Source organism: Oryx dammah, unplaced genomic scaffold (genome assembly GCF_014754425.2).
Source record: "Oryx dammah isolate SB20612 unplaced genomic scaffold, SCBI_Odam_1.1 HiC_scaffold_29, whole genome shotgun sequence".
NCBI lineage: Eukaryota > Metazoa > Chordata > Mammalia > Artiodactyla > Bovidae > Oryx > Oryx dammah.
Window position 1 is genome coordinate 70,012,203 of NW_024070213.1, and position 19,970 is coordinate 70,032,172.

A 19,970-nucleotide genomic window follows, 5' to 3' on the forward strand; every position below is an offset into this window, starting at 1 on the left:
ATGTATACAATACGGACATAGAATTCTGTGATTTAAAAATCAGTGGTGTGTTTTTCAACATCAGATTTTACTAGTCACATGAATCTTCGGTAACAATACAAACTTCATGAAGGCATTGGATGTCTCTTAATTGTGTGACTTGGTGCCTAGTACTTTAGTCCCTGACACAGTAGCATTCAGTAAATGGATAAGTGAAAACAGTCTTCCATACTCTTCTATTTTGGTGATTTTACTTGCACATGTATACCAAAAGCAATGAAATGGATCATTTTAGTTGCATTATATTTATTTATGTAACAAATAAGTTATATTGGGTTTCATGTTGATAAAAACAAGTTAATATTGTTTTCGGTATTATAAAGCTCCCAACACCCCACATTGTAAGAACTCTCATTTCTGAACGTTTTTGTCCTATTTGGATATTAGTTATTATTTGTTAGAATGTGTGCATGTGTGTGTGGTGTCACTTCAGTCGTATCCAACTCTTTGCACTCAGTAGACCATAGCCCACCAGGCTCCTCTGTCCACGGGATTCTCCAGGCAAGAGTACTGGAGTGGGGTGCCATGCCCTCCTCCAGGGGATCTTCCTGAACCCGTGTCTCTTATGTCTCCTGTACGGCAAATGGGTTCTTAACCGCTAGCACTGCCTGGGAAGCCCATTTGTTAGAACACTGTAAGCCAGTTTGGAAGGAAAACTGTCATGTGTCCAGTGAAATTCCCTCTCCCTTGGCCACATTTATATTCTGCTTTATGCCTGTTCCACAGCCCACCTTACTACCCCCACTGAGTGCTGCTTATTTCCTATTTGAATAACCAGTTTGATAGCTTTAAAAACTCTTTTGTTTCAAGGTTCCGTCATCCGAACATACTGGAGTTGGCTGCATATTTTACAGAGAGTGAGAAGTTTTGCCTGGTTTATCCATATATGAGAAATGGATCACTCTTTGACAGATTACAGTGTGTAGTAAGTCATATCCATCACTCTGCCTGATATTCTGACCCTCTAAGCCCTGGGGGAGCTGCTGAAACCTTCCGGGAGAACCAGGAGGCCAACATGTGTTCGTGTGAGGGGACACCAACAGTGGGTTTCCCAAGGAAGTAGAGGACTTCTCCATGAATTAATTTCTTACTTTTAGAAGGTTGCATAAATACCCGAATTGTTGTGTGTTGTGCAAAATGGTGGCCAAAAGAGTTGCTGGGTCCTTACTGTTCATTGGTACCATGTCTCAAATGAGTTTATGTCAATTACCATTATTTCTCAGGTGATTTTTATTTGCATAACTTTATGCAATGTACCATTCAATATGAAGGGTAGACATAAAAGTGATATCTATATCACTTAAAAAGAAGGAGGTTGAATAAATGCCATGGTTTCTCTTATGATGTTTTTGAAAGATAAGCTAAAAAACAGATTCCAAATTTGTAAAACTGCAGTTAAGATGAGAATAAAAACAGATTATTCTCAATTACCCACACTGTTGTGCCACAAATAATCTAAAAATCTTATACAATGAAATTTTAAGCATAGTTATCTTATTAGCCATATTTCAATTTATATGACATTAAAATTATTGGGTATCTTCATTGCCTATAAAGGGACCTAGAACCAGCATGGGTAGTAGAGGAAAACCCACCTTGAATTAAAAATAGGTTATGGTTAACTAAAATATTGATTCACTCACCTCTCCCCACTTAATCATTAGAGTTTATTCTGGCATACACCTAGGTAGTGAATACAAACATGGTTTTTACTCATAAAATACAATGAAACCAACCACTGTTGTCTTTTCAGGGTAACACAGCTCCACTCTCTTGGCACATTCGAATCAGTATATTAATAGGAACATCTAAAGCCATCCAGTACTTGCACAACACAGAACTGTGCTCTGTCATCTGTGGCAGTATATCCAGGTAAATTATCCCAGAGCTCTAGGTTACACCTGAAGGCTCCTTTCATCATCAGTGGTAAGCCAGACTTCACCCTATTTTCTATCTGTAGTTTCCCTGATATATATCTGTATGTTAAGAATTCTCATGAAAGTACTTAAAATCTTAGCTTTTTAATGAAAACATGTCTATCGAATTTTAAAAGCTACATTTGTATTGCCAATGGGAGAGCTTATATTATTTTTAGGAATTATTGATGAGCAGTATAGGATAGACAGTTTTGTGTGTTTTATTAATTACTGTGCATAGCAAACTGTGAAACAATCTGCTGTATTCATTGCACTTAAAAAACAAACAAACTGAAGTCTAAGAAAAGATTAAGTGGCTTATACAGGGATTCTTCACAAGATTGACAGTAGTGATTGGCAATTTAAGTTCTTTGTCCTTGAGTCTCCAGTGTCTTGCATTGCCACTGAGCCCGCTGCCTCCTAGCTGTACATATTCCCCTTGACAAGCCAAGCAGCACTCCCAGTGTTCCTTCTTGATCCATGAAAAGATGAGAAACAACATCTTCCATCTTTTTCCCTCTTCAGCAGACATGAATCTTTCAGACAAAGAGTAGATACCCTCCAAACCTGCACCCACTGTGAATTCTTCCTGTGTGCCCTTCATGATGGACTTGTCCCAAAATAAATACACCTTTGCTGAATAGCAGGGAAGACTGGATTTAAAAGGCTCTGCCTCTTCTGAGCCATCATCTAGCATCTTTGAAAAAGCTTTTAGTGTGCTTTCCAGTTGAGCAGAAGAGGACTGATTGCTTACTTTGTTTTTCTGGTGAAATGAACTTCATATAAAAAGCCTCTAGATTTTACTTCTTCCTGGGGGAGTGGCAGAGGTGGGCTGGGGACACAACCACTAGGTAGCTTCTCCTGTTGGGAAGATGAAACTGTTAGTCACTCAGTTGTGTGCCACTCTTTGCGAACCCAAGGTCTATAGCTTGGCAGGCTCCTCTGTCTTGGAGTGGGTAGCCATTCCTTTCTCCAGGGGATCTTCCTGGCCTAGGGATTGGACCTGGGTCTCCCACATTGCAGGCAAATTCTTTTATCATCTGAGCCACAAGGGAAGCCCCACTTTCTCCTGCTGCACTGTGGTAATTCATCAACTGCCAGTGACCTTATAGAATCAACATAAAATTGGTGCACCCTCAGGGGACCTGGGACACAGATGGATGGTGAAAGTCTCAGAGGTCAGTGGAATCAACCACTGAGGTTGGTTCTGGTGGCCACCTGCAACCTAAAACAATCCCTCTTCTACCCAGCTCGTAGCCCGCTCAGCACTATGAAAGTGAAAAGTGAAGTTGCTCAGTTGTGTCCAACTCTTTGCGACCCCATGGACAGTAGGCTCCTCCGTCCATGGGATTTTCTAGGCAAGAGTACTGGAGTGGGTTGCCGTTTCCTTCTCCAGGAAACTTCCTGACCCAGGGATCGAACCCAGGTCTCCCACATTGTAGATAGACGCTTTCCATCTGAGCCACCATACGATCTTAGCCAAAAAGCCAAGAAGGTCAGCACTATAGGTGCTCAAATATATGTTCAAACTGAGTTGCTGTTGTTCAGTCATTAAGTCATGCCCAGCTCTTTGTGACCCCATGGACTGCAGCATGCCAGGCTTCTCTCTTCTTCAGTTCAGTTTAGTTCAGTCACTCAGTCCTGTCCAACTCTGCAATTCCATGAATTGCAGCACGTCAGGCCTCCCTGTTCATCACCAACTCCTGGAGTTCACTCAAACTCATGTCCATCGAGTTCAGTGATGCCATCCAGCTATCTCATCCTCTGTCGTCCCCTTCTCCTCCTGCCCCCAATCCTTCCCAGCATCAGAGTCTTTTCCAATGGGTCAACTCTTTGCATGAGGTGGCCAAAGTATTGGAGTTTCAGCTTTAGCATCAGTCCTTGCAAAGAACACCCAGAACTGATCTCCTTTAGAATGAACTGGTTGGATCTCCTTGCCCAAGGGACTCTCAAGAGTCTTCTCCAACACCACAGTTCAAAAGCATCAATTCTTCGGCGCTCAGCTTTCTTCACAGTCCAACTCTCACATCCATACATGACTACTGGAAAAACCATAGCCTTGACTAGATGGACCTTTGTTGACAAATATTGTCTCTGCTTTTGAATATGCTATCTAGGTTGGTCATAACTTTCCTTCCAAGGAGTAAGCGTCTTTTAACTTCATGGCTGCAGTCACCATCTGCAGTGATTTTGGAGCTCAAAAAAATAAAGTCTGACCCTGTTTCCACTGTTTCCCCATTTATTTCCCATGAAGTGATGGGACCAGATACCATGATCTTCGTTTTCTGAATGTTGAGCTTTAAGCCAACTTTTTCACTCTCCTCTTTCACTTTCATCAAGAGGCTTTTTAGTTCCTCTTCACTTTCTGCCATAAGGGTAGTGTCATCTGCATATCTGAGGTGATTGATATTTCTCCTGGCAATCTTGATTCCAGCTTGTGCTTCTTCCAGCCCAGCGTTTCTCATGATGTATTGTGCATAGAAGTTAAATAAGCAGGGTGACAGTATACAGCCTTGATGTACTCCTTTTCTTATGTGGAACCAGTCTGTTGCTCCATGTCCGTTTCTAACTGTTGCTTCCTGACCTGCATATAGGTTTCTCTTACTGGGTAGATAAATAAAGAAGTGGAATTTCTTCTTTTGTTTCAATTTCTTCATTTGGTGCTTGATGGGAGAAGGGGATAGGGAAGTCCACCGATCGGAGCCCAAGGGAACATTAGGGTGAAGGACACAGATTGGAGCTCTGTCTGAGTCACAGGGTTTCCCCAAGGACGCTGGGCGGGGGGATGTGCATGCACTCTTCCAGCATCCCTCTCCCGCTCTTAGGTCTAAGCACAGGCTGTGACCCCGACTGCTGTTTTCTCAGGATTGGCTACTGTCTTCAGGCAATTCCCAGGAAATAGGTGCAGTGGCGGAGATGTGCCTGCAGGGGAATGTTTTGAGTGCTCTCAGGAATAATAAGAGTAAGAGAGGAAGACAGAATTGGAGACTTGGAGATGCTGAGCTGGGGTATTGTATTTATAAAGAGGCCAGGAAGATCCCCTGGAGGAGGGCATGGCAGCCCACTTCAGTATTTTTGCCTGGGAAATCCCCTGGATAGAGGAGCCTGGTGGTCTACAGTCCATGGGGTTGCAAAAGTCAGACAGGACTGAGTGACTAAACCGCCATCACCACCAGAGGTCTTGGCCGATGCCGGGGGGACTGCTGAATCTGGGGGGCCCTTCAAAGCTGTCCCTGGAGGAGGCAAGGCACGGATTTTTGCACCCCTGTACCCTACCAGCCATGAGCGGGGCTGTACAGGGGGTGAGGCAACTCCCTTCTGCCGCTGGTGGTTCCCAGGTTGGGGCTTAGCTGGGAGCCATCAGCAGCCACCCCTCCCTCACAGGGGGCATGTGCCTTCCTGGATCCTAAGAGAGGATTGGGCCCATGGCCCTGCAGCCACTACAGTTCAGAAGAGCTGGCTGGCTGGCGTTCTGCAAAACATCTCTAAATGATTTTCTTTCTCTTTTTTATTAAATTTTTATTTTTACTTTATTTTACTTTACAATACCGTATTGGTTTTGCCATACATTGACATGAATCCTCCATGGGTATACATGAGTTCCCAATCCTGATCCCCCCTCCCCCCTCCCATCCCATATCATCTTTCTGGATCATCCCTGTGCACCAGCCCCAAGCATCCTGTATCCTGTATCGAACATAAGAAAAGTTATGACCAACCTAGATAACATATTCAAAAGCAGAGACATTACTTTGCCGACTAAGGTCCGTCTAGTCAAGGTTATGGTTTTTCCAGTGATCATGTATGGATGTGAGAGTTGGGCTGTGAAGAAGGCTGAGCGCGCCGAAGAATTGATGCTTTTGAACTGTGGTGTTGGAGAAGACTCTTGAGAGTCCCTTGGACTGCAAGGAGATCCAACCAGTCCATTCTGAAGGAGATCAGCCCTGGGATTTCTTTGGAAGGAATGATGCTGAAGCTGAAACTCCAGTACTTTGGCCACCCATGCGAAGAGTTGACTCATTGGAAAAGAGTTTGATGCTGGGAGGGATTGGGGGCAGGAGGAGAAGGGGACGACAGAGGATGAGATGGCTGGATGGCATCACTGACTCGATGGACATGAGTCTGAGTGAACTCCGGGAGTTGGTGATGGACAGGGAGGCCTGGCGTGCTGCAATTCATTGGGTCGCAAAGAGTCGGACATGGCTGATTGACTGAACTGAACTGAACTGAACTGATACATATTTCAATGCCATTCTCCCACATCATCCCACCCTCTCCCTCTCCCTCAGAGTCCAAAAGTCCGTTCTATACATCTGTGTCTCTTTTGCTGTCTCGCATTTCTTCCAATCCTTTCCTCTTGGTTCAGTATCCACAATTGTTTAAATCAGACAGATCTATTTTAAGAAGCCGACTTTTCACTTAAAAGTGTGATTCTGACCCAATTGCTTGCCTCTTTTAAGTCTCAGCTTGTTTCCTCTACAAATGCTAATGAAGGAGCCTGGCTGACTCAGTCAGCAGAGCATGAAACTCTTAATCTCAGGGTCATGGGTTCGAGCCCCACATTGGGCAATCTCTTTTCTTGGGCTTCCCTGCTAGCTCAGTGGTAAAGAATCCTCCTTCAGTGCAGAGACTTAAGAGATCCAGATTCAATCCCTGAGTTGGGAAGATTCCCCTGGAGGTGGGCCTGGCAACTTACTCCAGTATTCTTGCCAGGAGAATTCCACGGACGGCGAAGCCTGGTGGGCTACAGTCCAGAGGGTCACAAAGAGTTGAACATGACTGAGCACAGCAGCTTTTACCTCTTAAGGTTAAGTGGCATAAAGTATACATGGTGCTTAGCAAAGAGGATGCGCTCACTAAATGCTAGCTGGCTCCTGTTAGAGTAGTCAGGAAGTGGTAGGAGAAGCAGAGGCTGAGCTGTGATGGCCAGCTAGCTTTTTTACTTATCACTCTTTTGCTTCTTGTCTTAGTCCATTTGGACTGCTCTGACAGAAATACTATAAACTGAGTGGCTTATAAGCGTTACATGTTTATTTCTCACAGCTCCAGAGGCTGGGAAGTCCAAGACCATGGCACTGGCCAGTTCTCTCTCCCAGGCAAGCTCCCTTTCTGGTTCACAGGTGCTATCTTTTCTCTGGTGGAAGGTGTCAGGAGTCACTCTGGAGTCTCTTTTATGAGCACTAATCCCATCCATGAGGGGAACCCTTATGACCTAATCAACTTCCAAAGGCCCAACATCCTAATCCATCACAATGGGGGTTAGGATTTTAATATATGAATTTAGGGGGACACAAGCTGAAATCAAGATTGCTGAGAGAAATATCAACAACCTCACATTTGCAGATGATACCACTCTAATGGCAGAAAACAAAGAGGAACTAAAGAGCCTCTTGATGAGGGTGAAAGACGAGGGTGAAAAAGCTGGCTTAAAATTCAACATTCAGAAAACTAAGATCATGACATCCAGTCCCATCACTTCATGGCAAATAGATGAGGAAACAATGGAAACAGTGAGAGACTTTATTTTCTTGGGGTCCAGAATCACTGCAGATGGTGGCTGTAGTCATGAAATTAAAAGACGCTTTCTTCTTGGAAGGAAAGCTATGACAAACCTAGACAGTGTAATGAACAGCAAAGATATCACTTTGCCGACTAAAGTCCATACAGTCAAAGCTATAGTCTTTCCAGTAGTCATGTATAGATGTGAGAGTTAGACTATAAAGAAGGCTGAGCACCGAAGAATTGATGCTTTTGAACTGTGGTGTTGGAGAAGACTCTTGAGAGTCCCTTGGACTGCAAGGAGATCGAGCTAGTCAATCCTAAAGGACATTGACCCTGAATATTCATTGGAAGGATTGATGCTGAAGCTGATGCTTCAGCACTTTGACCACCTGATGCAAAGAGCCGACTCATTAGAAAAGACTCTGATGCTGGGGAAGATTGAAGGCAAAAGAAGAGGGCAACAGAGGATGAAATAGTTAGATGGCATCACCGATTCAATGGACACGAACTTGGGCAAACTCCAGTTGATGGTGAGGGACAGGGAGGCCTGGCATGCTGCAGTTCATGGGGTTGCAAAGAGTTGGACATGACTTGGCAACTGAACAACAACAAGCATTCAGCCCATAGCACTTACCTCTATCATCAATTTATTGTGTTTGAAAAGTGGACCCACAAACTAGCTCTATTTTAATAAAAATCATTTCTGTATTAGCATATGTTTATCGAACATTTTGAAATCACTTTCCTTTTAGTTAACAAATATTTATGGAACATCTGCCATGTGCAAAGCATTGACTTACACCACAGTAGGGGAAAACATTGATAATCATAGTCTTGAACTGAAAGCTTCAACTTGGTGATCAGATAAGATAATAAAAACACAGAGAATATAATACATGGTACGACACTAAAGATTCCCAATGTTGTTTGGTCTGAGAAGGCTAATGCTAATTAGATAGTTCTAAGCCAACTCTTTGAGGAGATGGGTTATGACAGTAGGTTGGTTGAAAGAAGGGACGAGAATATTCCTGGTGGAAGGCAGTAATTTGTTCAGGGGAACAGAGTGAAGAATTGCAGGGTGTGTAATGAAAGCAAGAAGGGTTGGTTGGAGAATAGAGGAAGAGATTGGAGAATAAGGAAAGAAGAATGGATAAAAATAAGGAAGTGATGGGATGAGGGTTGGATGATACTTTGAACACTTACTAGGTGGACGACCTGGGTTTGATAAGCTAGGCTCTTACAATGGACTCTGAGGCTTCTTCTCTCTGGGGTCTAAATGGGAACAGAAAGTTTCTTAGGTGGTATCACAGTTTAAAAGGAGGCTATTTCTTCCAGAACAGTATCTCAGGTATTTGTCTAGATATGCCAAGCTATGTGTGTGTGTGTGTGTGTATGTGTGTGTGTGCGTGTGCTCAGTCATTTCAGTCATGTCTGACTCTTTATGACCCCATGGACAGTAACCCACCTGACTCTTTTGTCCATGGGATTTTTCCTTGCAAGAATACTAGAATGAGTTGCCATGCCCTCTTCCAGGGCCTCTTCCCCACCCAGAGACCGAACCCATGTCTCCTGCATTGCTGGCAGATACTTTACCACTGAGCCACCAGGGAAGCCGTGCCAAGCTATAATATCACTTAAATGACACTGTTAGACAGAGTGCCTACCAGGTAATATAGATATGAGTACCAAGAGAGATCTGATCAGAGAAAGGGAGAATTTCATGGATGGGGCAGGATTTTAACTGAAAATGCAGCTAGCAGTATATTTTATTTTTTAGTTGGTAAAGGGACTGCTGCTGATTGTTTCCTTTCTGGGTTTTCCAAAGGGTTCAAGGACTCAAACATAACCATCTTTAGATTACACCCACCCAGGCATGTGTCAGGGTGTGGAGTGTGGAGGCTATGGGCACTGATGTGAGAACTGTGGTTTCACAAGGGCTCGTCAGTATGTCCCTCTCTGTTCCAGGGCCAGTCAGCCCCCTCCACAGCCTCTGAACTCTTGGCCTTTCTGCCGAGCCTGCCGGGGAAGATGTTAATTAGTGCCAACTATAACAGTTGACTTTCCCTCTTTTCTTTGGTGATGTGCACACCTGTTCTTTAGAAACTGGAATGAGACCAACTCATTTCATTCAGGGCACTGAACATCTGGCAGATGGTAATGCATTCAGTTCCCAGCAGTCTTGGCCAAACGTGAACTGGCTAAGCTGGATGACCCTCCTGAATCTCTTAAATGAATCCTTCACTTGGCTCTAACCTTGGGCCTCCCTGATTCTGAGTTCCTCTGTGTATAGCCATGTGCTTTCAGGAAGGTCTGAAATCCCTGCTTTTCTGACTTCATCATATTCGTTTTCTCATTCTTTGCAAGGAAAGGCAGCTTCTAGGACAGATGTCATTTTCTTGTATAGCCTGAAAACTGGCTCAGAAAAGGACATCTCAAACTGTGTTAAACAGTGACCTTTTCTGTGGGTAAGTCTGGGCTCTGTTTTTGTTGAAGTGAGACATGGAAAATATTGTTACCTTTGTTTTCTCTTCTGTATTTGGGCCTCAGACCAATGAGTCACAGAAGAGTTACCATACATCATTTGACATTATAAACATTGCTTTTAATCACAAGTAACATACAGTATATATAAAGTGACAGTAAGTGAAAAAAGACACATTGAAATAGTAAACAATATACAATTATAACTGTAAAATTACAAATTCAGGAATTAAAAGATTAAAAGTGAAACAGACCAAAATATAAATAAAACTTCATTAGATGGAGAGACCGTGGCTTTTCATTTAATGGCTTAGTTTTTTTTTTTTTTTTTACTTCTACTTGATGTTAAATTCTTATTTAAGGATTACATCTTCTTTTATAATAAAAATAAAATTTATTAGGGAAAAAAATAACTTAGCATCAGACCTTTTTATCTCAAACCAGGGAATCAGAATTTCAAGGAGTCTTTAGTTAGTGGATAATATCCCAAAGTTTCATTTTAGTCACTCTATCTACAGAGAAGCTTGATAATCTCATACCTTGGTGGTTTTAAAAATAGTTTGAAAAACAAAGATTGTAAGGAAGATCATCCTTCAGCAGCCTGGTGCCCAAGGTGTGAGCAGCACCTTTTGTCTGAGCAAAATGAAATGCCGTCACTGGGAATGCCCTGGGAAGAGCACCAGAAATCTCTGTTCCCGCCCAGGTCCTGCCTCCCTCTCTTAGACCATGGTTTCCTCACTTGTGCATCAGAGCCAGCCAAGATCATCTCAAGTTGGACCTCTTCTTGATTTCAAATTATGTACAACGACACCTGCTTGGTTTTGTCCCATGCTCTAAGACTCACAAATCTAGGGGTTATTGCAGGAGAAGGATGTGACCCCATGTTTTTGTAAATCTTGACCAAGCCTTACTTACCCAGGCCAACTTGGAGCAAGGATGCGCTCAGACAAGTTTCAGGAGGCACTTTCTGACACCTGCTCATCCTGGAGCAGGTCAGGCAAAGTCCTGACACGCCCGTTCTCCAGAAACATCCCCAGTCCTGCCCCTGTCCTGCCCCTGCCCTGCCCCTGCCCTGCCCCCTCTCCAGCAGCCACCCCAGTGACCTCATTGCTGCTCCCGTCTCTTGTCACTGGTTGAGGGTGTGGCCTTCGGATTCTGCCAGATCTGAGTACAAAGGCCAGCTTTACCACTTTTCAGCTATGTGATCTTGGGTAAATCAGTTCCTTGGGGCACAGTCTCTTTGTCTGGAACTGGAACCTCTGCTCTTCTTCCCAGGGCTGTGAGGATGAAATGAGCTCATTTCTGTGAAGCACAGCCTAGGAGTTGGCAGTAAGTATAGTTCCTCTCACCTAATGGATACTCAGGTATCTCTTCTGACCTGTCCTTGGACCCTGGCACAGCACCTTGTTAGAGCTCTATTTGGGTGCAGCTCTGATTGTTAGAACTTCCTCTGTATTAGACAGGAAGGGGCGGGGCATTAGACCAGAAGCGGCGGGGTTATAGGGTTAGGGTGAGTCTTCCAGTGACTTACCCATTTGCCATTGTTTTGGCGCTAGAATTACCTACCTACAGCTAAAAGAAAGAAGAGAGAAAATTCACTTCATTTCTGCCTTATCATCAACAGTTTCTTAATCTTTTATGAGTAGCTGAATAAAAAGATTTTTTTTTTGGTTAACTACAAGTTGAAAGTGCATGAACAGAGAGTTAGGGGCACTAGGCTTTAGCATAAGCTATTTTGCATAGAATGAGTGGTTTCAACCAGCTGGGCCTCATTTGCCTCATCTGAAAAAAAAAGCAATTGTGCTTATAGAAGTGATGACAAATCAGTTTTGTCTCACATTCCATCTTGGATTGGTTGGTAATGAGTTCCCATGGGCAGAGTTGAAAGGGAATCTGGGGTGGGTACTTTCTGAAGTCAATTAGTGATGTCTGCCAAGAATGTGGGAGGATGTCTTGGCAGCGTTTGGGCCACATATTTGCCATATGCCGAGTGGTCCAAGGCTACGTATGGTTTCAGATTCTCTTCATTTACAAACTGATTATATCATCAGATGTTTATTTAGTATCTTCTATAGATTCAGCATTATGCTTATGCAAACAGAAGCTGGCCTCTCTGGGAGTGCCACGTGAAACAGTACAGGCTGTACAGTACGAACTTGGAGAAAAGGGCCACTGGAATTCAGATTAGTGAAAACTTTCTGGAGGGAATTAATCAAGCTGCATAGAGGAATTGGATAACAGTAAGTGGGAGGGAAGTACTTTCCAGGTAAGGGGAACACAGAGAAAGCCCCCCATACAGCAGTAACCACAGTCTATTTGGGGCTTCCAAGGAGGTGCTAGTGGTCAAGAACCTGCCTGCCTGCCATTGCAGGAGACCCTGGTTCGATTCCTGGGTTGAGAAGTTCCCCTGGAGAAAGGATAGCCTACCCACCCCAGTATTCTTGGGCTTCCCTGCTGGTGACTCAGATGGTAAAGAATCTGTCAGCAATGCAGGAGACCTGGGTTTGATCCCTGGGCTGGAAATAGGCAACCACTCAAGTATTCTTGCCTGGAGAATCCCCACAGACAGGAGCCTGGGGGACTACAGTCCGTAGGGTCGCACAGAGTCAGACATGACTGAAGCAACTTAGCAAGCACATAGGCATCCTGACCGCACTGATAAGTGTTAGCACATTCCTTGTGACTGATAGGCTGCAGAGACGTATTAGGGAACTCAGTGAAAGCCAGAGGACTGAGTTTACACATCATTGGTGTTATCATTGGTTTGACAGAGAAGAAAGCTGAGATTTACAGAGATTAGTAACCTGCCTTGGTCACATGCCGATAGATGGAGGAGAGGAGATGGGGTTCCATGCTTGTGTGGGTCAAACAGCATGCTCATATTAGGTCATTAAGCCGAGACTCCTGGGAGCATGTTGGTTTCAACAGCAGAGACAGGGAAATGGGGCAGAAGAGGAGAACATAATTAGCATGTGCAAATTTGGAAACGTGGATGTTGGGCTTCTAGTGAGAACTGCTACAGGCAGCAGACTTTGCAGGGGGTGGGGAGGTAAGGCCTGATGGTCTGCATTTGGAATCTTCACCCTGTGCAAGCAGAGAGTAAATAGTCTTCGAAGGAAGACGCTATCAGGGACACAGCTGCAGAACACCCAAGGAGGAAGCCAAGCCCACATTTCAAAGCTATTTTCAAGAAGTCTGCTGGTTTAGTTAGCCCAAAAATGTCTTAGTAACTCGAACTCTTCAAAAAGAGCATGTTATAAAAACAAAATTCATTTCCAGATGGTGGAATTTGAGGAGAAAAAGGATTTAAAGAAAAGAATCTTGAAGAGTTGAAGTCTTTATTCTTGGCAAAAGACGCTCACATTTTTATTGGGGGAAACAAAGATGTTTTTGAATTACGGGATCACATAAAAGCATCTGAAAGCAGTAAACCTTCTTGTTATTTCCATCGTATCCCTCAGCGAGCTTAATTGTTTTCACATTTATGAATGATTTAAAATTGAAATGCGTTTTATCCCTGGCATTTTTCATCCCAGACATTCATTCTTGTTCATGTTGCCAAAGCGAGATAATCTTGGGGAACATTTCTAATGTTTCCTACAAGATCATTTTGTCTTATGCTATGGCCGTGGGTCTCCTGCCAAGTGAAACAAACTCTCTTACTAGGGAGGTGGTCTCAGAAAAAAAGGAAGGAAGTGGCCATTTGCTTAAAAATGAATTTTTTGAAAAATGGAAATTGATCATAGATGTATGGGTGTAGTAAGTGCATGGGGAATTTCTTTTGTGAGGGAATAGAAAGACTGAGTGGTTGGGAAGGGGATGGGGTACCGCAGAGGGACTCCTTCCTGTGACCGTGTCACCCTTGCCGAAGGACTCAAGCTCCTGCCTTCACTCCCAAGACCTGATGTGTGTGGTGAGGCTGCTGGGCTCCTGCTCAGTGTTTAGCAGGGAGAGAAAACCTGCAGGGAATGCAAATGTTTATTTGACTGGTGGTTTAATTAACCATCAGTCTCCTCCCTCTCCATTTTCCCCTACCCCGCAAGAAAACTACTTTTGTTTTTCAAAAACATTTTAGATATAGTAATTCTTTTCCTTAGATTTTTTCTGTTTTCCTGCTAGTGCCTGCCTTCTTCTAAAATATCCATATATGTTCATTTTTTTTCTAAGGGATGCCAAAACAAATGTTACATAAATTAAAATTCCCCTAGTAATTTTATTTACCGCTACTGTCTCTAAGCTCTAGTGTATACTTATATACATGGATACATACATGCCTGCACACATACATACCAAACAATATGTATATGTTTATCCCCATGGTCTTAAAATATCTGAGAATATTAGTTTAGTCAGGTTCTTCCAACACTTCTCTAGAACTATTTTGAAATACAGCTGATGCATTGAAACTGATTAACCCAAAGATGTTCAGATCTCCAGGTTTATCCTGCAACCCCTGTACCTTTGTTACATCAGATTAGTGTCCTTAAACTTCTTGAGTTACCCGGCCAGGTCCAGTGGTGTTTTCAGGTAAAGAGACAAGTATAGGATGGACAGTGGGCAGCCTATATCCTTCAGAACAAATCTCAAGGCTCTCCCTGTGCTTCAGGCACTCTTCTTAGGTTTTCTCATTTAACCCTCACAACAACCCTGTGAGGTCTGCATTATCAGATCTTTTTACCTACAAGGAAATCAAGGCTTAGGGAAGTTGCACTAGTTTGATCAGAGATGAAATTTCACATTGAAAGGAGGTTTACCCCTTCTTGACTAAGCCTTTACTCAAGAGAGCCTAGGACTCATTAGGTACCAATAAAGCAAAAACAAGCCATAATACTAAGTGCTGCCTAGGTCAATGAGAAAGATCGAGAAGGCTGTTTATGCCAAAAGGGGAGTAAGGGTTTCAGTTTTGTGTCATTTATGCTGGATATACTGCATGCTGATATTGGCGGGGGTGGATGTGTGTGCTTTTTCCCAGTAATCTGCAGGTTTATACAGAAACTGTGTCTTGCTACATCTGGTGAGGGAAGGCAAGATATTTGGTGAGGGGTGTCTTAGTGCTTCAAACAGCAGTGACACAGACAGCAAGCTGTCCTATTGCCTCAGGCTGTCATTTAGAACCCAGTGGGGTGCTCTTTATCTCTGAACCCAATTAAGTGAAGTCTGGACTCTTCTGGAGTATTGCAAGGTACTCAGGGACTGGGCTACTAAGCACCAATAACTCTTCCTAAAATTAAACATATATATCTTTAAAAACCAGTCATGCGCTTACATGTCAAACATAAAATTTGCACTTAGATTCAGATCCTGCATTATAATCTAGGTGTATCATCTTGCTTTATATTTAAGGCCCAAGAACTTCAACTTTAAATTAGGAGACAAATGTAAGCAAAGAAAGCAATTCTCATAACTTTGGAAGGGCTTAGGTACCCAAAAAGAATTGTCCTAGAGACCGCTAGCTACAGAGAGATGAACTAGCATCCCCAGATTCAGAATACAAATTCACCACTTTGTGTGACTTTTCCCATCACCTTACTGAACCATGACTAGTCCTTCTGCCAGAAGAGTTCTCTAGAGAGCTGATGGTCTCTCTGCTACAGAAAGTAGCTTGTGGGAAAGACTAGAAGAAATAGGTTGTAGAAACACTAAATCGAAGGTGTGGGCCATTGGGTGTTTCTTACCTGTTCCTTGGTGGCTCAGATGGTAAAGAACCCACCGGCAGTGCAGGAGATGTGGCTTCGATCCCTGGGTTGGGAAGATCCCCTGGAGGAGGGCATGACAACCCACTTCAGTATTCTTGCCTGGAGAATCCCCATGGACAGAGGAGCCTAGCAGGCTACAGCCCATTGGGGTTGCAAAGAGTTGGACATGACTCAGTGACTAAGCATAGCCTGCACAGCACCTGTTTGTTGCATTATATTGTTACATGATTTTAGTTACTTTATGTTGTCTTTATTTTGTTAGTCTGTTTTTACTCCTATGGAAAGAATGTATTCAGTTGACCTGCAAGGTAGCTGAAGGCACTTTATGTCTGAATATTCTATTTGAGGTTGAAGCAGGAGAAAGAGTTTGAGTAGAATTGATTGTTGAAGGGCCTTTTGGAATTCCCACTTTCCTAAAACAGAACATCCTTCTTCCTCAGCTGCCATTAACCTTTATTTAGAACAGAGTAAATCACTGAACTTAAAATTTATGTTATACACTAAAGTCTGCTGGTAAACAACTTGTCTTTTCACCAAATACCATTATTCAAAGTGTGAATGCAGTGCCCTGGAACAATTTCGCATTCTTATTGATGGCCTTTCACTGACCCAAAGTCATCTGTGGGTTTTATTGTGTAACATGCTGTGGTTACTCAGCTCCCCTCTGCCTAACTCTTAACAGAAGTATGAGTCACCAGCTGCTGCAAACTTCCCCAGTTTTTCTGAGGATCAAATGAATGGATTAGATTATGAGTGTTGTTGCTGCTTCTTTCCCCTTTTGTACTTGGAAAAGACCTGTTCTTTACGGATTCTAAGTGTTTCACAAATTCAGCTTTTTGCATTCTCTTTTAAGTTATGGTTTAAGTTAAGTTTAGGTTCTTTAAAGCTGGGGTGGAAAAAGAAGGGAGGATGAGATGCTTGACATTGAAAATCTGGCACTCGATCTTTGCATTCCTCCTCTTATTGCTGAAATAAAGTGGGGGGCAGAGGTAAGGCAAGGGGTACAGAAGAGAGCCAGACTCTCAGAGTGGCAGAAGTTGGAGGGGTAGAAGCTTGGGTCCTGATAATGAGAGTTAATGAACCTCTCTGCCCACCTTACCTCCTGGCACATGTGGCAGATTCCTGCTTTAGGTACCCAGTGATCAGGGCATCTCCAGAAGCCCCAGCTTTGATCTGAATAAGTGAAGTGTACATCTGGGGAAGAAGTCATTAAGAACTACATGTTTGTTCTAATCTAGAGCTAGAGCAAAGATAGGATCTGGCTCTAATGTATTGGCTTGGTGGTTCTAAGCCAAGCATTCCACAGCACAGCCCTGTGCATATCACATACTTAATTACTACCTGATTAAAACTCATTTAATGTTCTTATTACATGTAAGTAGAACACAAGGAAAGCTGCTTTGGTTAACTTTAGTTTCTCCTATTGACAAAGCATCAACTTCATCCACCAACTCCATATATAGACCTGTAAATTTGAAATACCTGCTGTCCCTAGGTCAGGTTTTTGTTTTAGGTTTTATATAATGCTTGGATTTATACTTTGAGAAAAAATGAGAAAATCTCCTCTAGAAAGTTCATGGAAAGTAATGTATGACTATTTGGAATTTATCAAATATGAAAGCGAGCTTGTCCTGTTGTTTTCCACCGGAATACCTTTATGATGTTTTTGTCTTGTTTGCCTACAATCACAATTTCAGCGCAAACATACTTCTGGATGATCAGTTTCAACCCAAACTAACTGATTTTGCCATGGCACACTTCCGACCTCACCTAGAACCTCAAAGCTCTGCCATAAGCATGACCAGCAGCAGCAGTAAGCATGTGTGGTACATGCCAGAAGAGTATATCAGACAAGGCAAACTTTCCATTAAAACAGACATCTACAGCTTTGGAATTGTAAGTACCAACTACCAGTTAATGAAGAAGAGTTTATCACCAAGAATGCTCTAAATTCTAAGAACTGTTTTAAAGACTTTAACTTTTAGACCTATTGATTTCCTGTTACTCATTGTCTTATATCAGTACATTAATTTTATGTAATCAAACAGTAAAACATAAAGTAATTAATTAGAATGAGCTATATTCAGTATTGAGGTTAACTGAAAAAAGACACATGTACCCAGGGTTCATCACAGCACTGTTTACAATAGCTAGGACATGTAAGCAACCTACGTGTCCGTTGACAAATGAATGGATAAAGATGTGGTACGTATGGAATGTTAGTGTAATGGAATATTACTCAGCAATAAAAAAAGAATATATTTGAGTCAGTTCCAATGAGGTGGATGAACCTAGAGCCTATTATACAGAGTGAAGTAAGTCAGAAAGAGAAAAACAAACATATATTAATGCATATATATGAAATCTAGAAAGATGGTTCTAATGAACCTATTTGCAAGGCAGCGAAGGAGACACAGACATAGAGAACAGACTTTTGGACACAGTGGGGGAAGGAAGGACGGGATGATTTAAGAGAATAACATTGAAACATACACATTACCATATGTAAAATAGGTGTGTGTGTGTGTGTGTGTGTGTGTGTGTGTGTTAGTCACTCAGTCGTGTCCGACTCTTCATGACCCCATGTACTGTAGCCTGCCAGGCTCCTCTGTCCATAGAATTCTCCAGGCAAGAATACTGGAGTGGGTTGCCATTCCCCTTTCCAGGATGCAAAATAGCCAGTGGGAATTTGCTGTATGACTCAGGGAACACAAATTCAATGCTCTGTGACAACCTAGAGGTGGGATGGGGTAGGAGGTGGGAGGGGGGTTCAAGAGGGAGAGGACTTATGTGTATCTATGGCTGATTCATATTGATACATGGCAGAACCAACACAATATTGTAATTATCCCTCAATTAAAATTTTTTAAAAAGAGCCACAACTAATTACGAGTATGGCTCAGATGGTAAAGCATCTGCCTACAATGTGGGAGACCTGAGTTCAATCCTTGGGTCGGGAAGACTGGAGAAGGAGATGGCAACTCACTCCAGTATTCTTGCCTGGAAAATCCCATGGATGGAGGAGCCTGTAGTCTACAGGACTGAGCAACTTCACTTTTTATAATATTTATAATAATATAATAATTATTGTGTATATTATTAATATTATGTAGCTGACTTTCTATATATTCCTTGTAGGTAATAATGGAAGTTCTGACAGGTTGTAAAGTGGTGTTAGATGAGCCAAAGCATATCCAGCTGGTAAGAGTTGTCTCCACCTCTGCCCCTACCTCTTGGTCACTTTTCTGATCGATTCTGAGTTCTAAATGATGAGCTTGTCTTCTTTTCTTCCTAGCGGGATCTTCTTATAGAATTGATGGAGAAAAGAGGCCTCGATTCATGTATCTCCTTTCTAGATAAGAAAGTACCTCCCTGTCCACAGAATTTTTCCGCCAAGCTGTTCTCTTTGGCAGGCCAGTGTGCTGCAACACGGGCGAAATTAAGACCATCGATGGATGAAGTGCGTATACATGTGATTTTGTTAAAAACAGTCTGTGGAACCATGGAAAATCTAAACTGGATAAACTGTGTATCTAAGTGAATATCAGTGTGACAAATGCAGCCCCCAACAGAGTCTTCTCGCCTAATAGATAGCTTTTCTAAATCAGAACGTTTGGTACTCTGAGAAAGGGCCTCATTTGATAGAACCAGGGCAACCACAAAAAACTGATGAAAAGACATAAGTGAATTATTTGGAGAGAATATTTTATTCAACATGCATTAAGAGATCTGGTCCAATAAAATGGGAATCCCCTGGTGGTTTAGTGGTTAGGACTCAGGCACATTCACTGCCAGGGCCTGGGTTCAGTCCCTGGTTGGGGAACTAAGATCCTACATGCCACATGGTGTGGCCAATTTTTTTTTTAAATGCAGCATGTATTTCTCTTGTTGATTTTTAAACTTATTCATCTGCCCATCAATTTAATCATCCAGGTATTTGTTTATAATAAACAAATATTTATTTAGTACCTGCTTTCATGTGCCAGACTTTGGACTAGGTGCTGGTGATGCAACAGTGATCAGGATACTGAATTGCTGCTCACAGTCCAAATGCAGAGTCAAGACTGATAAACATGGAATTTCAGTGCAAGAAGATAGGCATCATGATAGATGAGAACACAGGCCAGTATCGGAGCATAGGGTCAGAATATGTCCCAGCGAGCAAGTTTCTTGATGGAGGAGATAACTGAGCTATAATCTGAAGAATAGGTTGGATTTAGGTGGCCTTAGGATGGAGGGATATTCCAGGCAGAGAGACTCTATGCCTGCAAAGGCTCAGAGGTGCAGTGGATTCCATGGCACCAAGACTGCAGATAATCCTGCCTCATGGAAGTAC

General features: G+C 42.7%; 1 protein-coding gene across 1 annotated transcript in view; it reads left to right on the forward strand.

Moving 5' to 3' along the window:
* The window catches only part of IRAK3 (interleukin 1 receptor associated kinase 3), a 56,543-nt gene that overhangs the window by 34,062 nt on the left and 2,511 nt on the right, over window positions 1-19,970 (forward strand). The window contains exons 7-11 of the mRNA XM_040233392.1: window positions 850-964; window positions 1,793-1,911; window positions 17,332-17,530; window positions 18,773-18,835; window positions 18,930-19,094. Of these exons, the coding sequence (XP_040089326.1) occupies window positions 850-964; window positions 1,793-1,911; window positions 17,332-17,530; window positions 18,773-18,835; window positions 18,930-19,094 (661 nt within the window). The remainder of the gene's footprint in view (window positions 1-849; window positions 965-1,792; window positions 1,912-17,331; window positions 17,531-18,772; window positions 18,836-18,929; window positions 19,095-19,970) is intronic.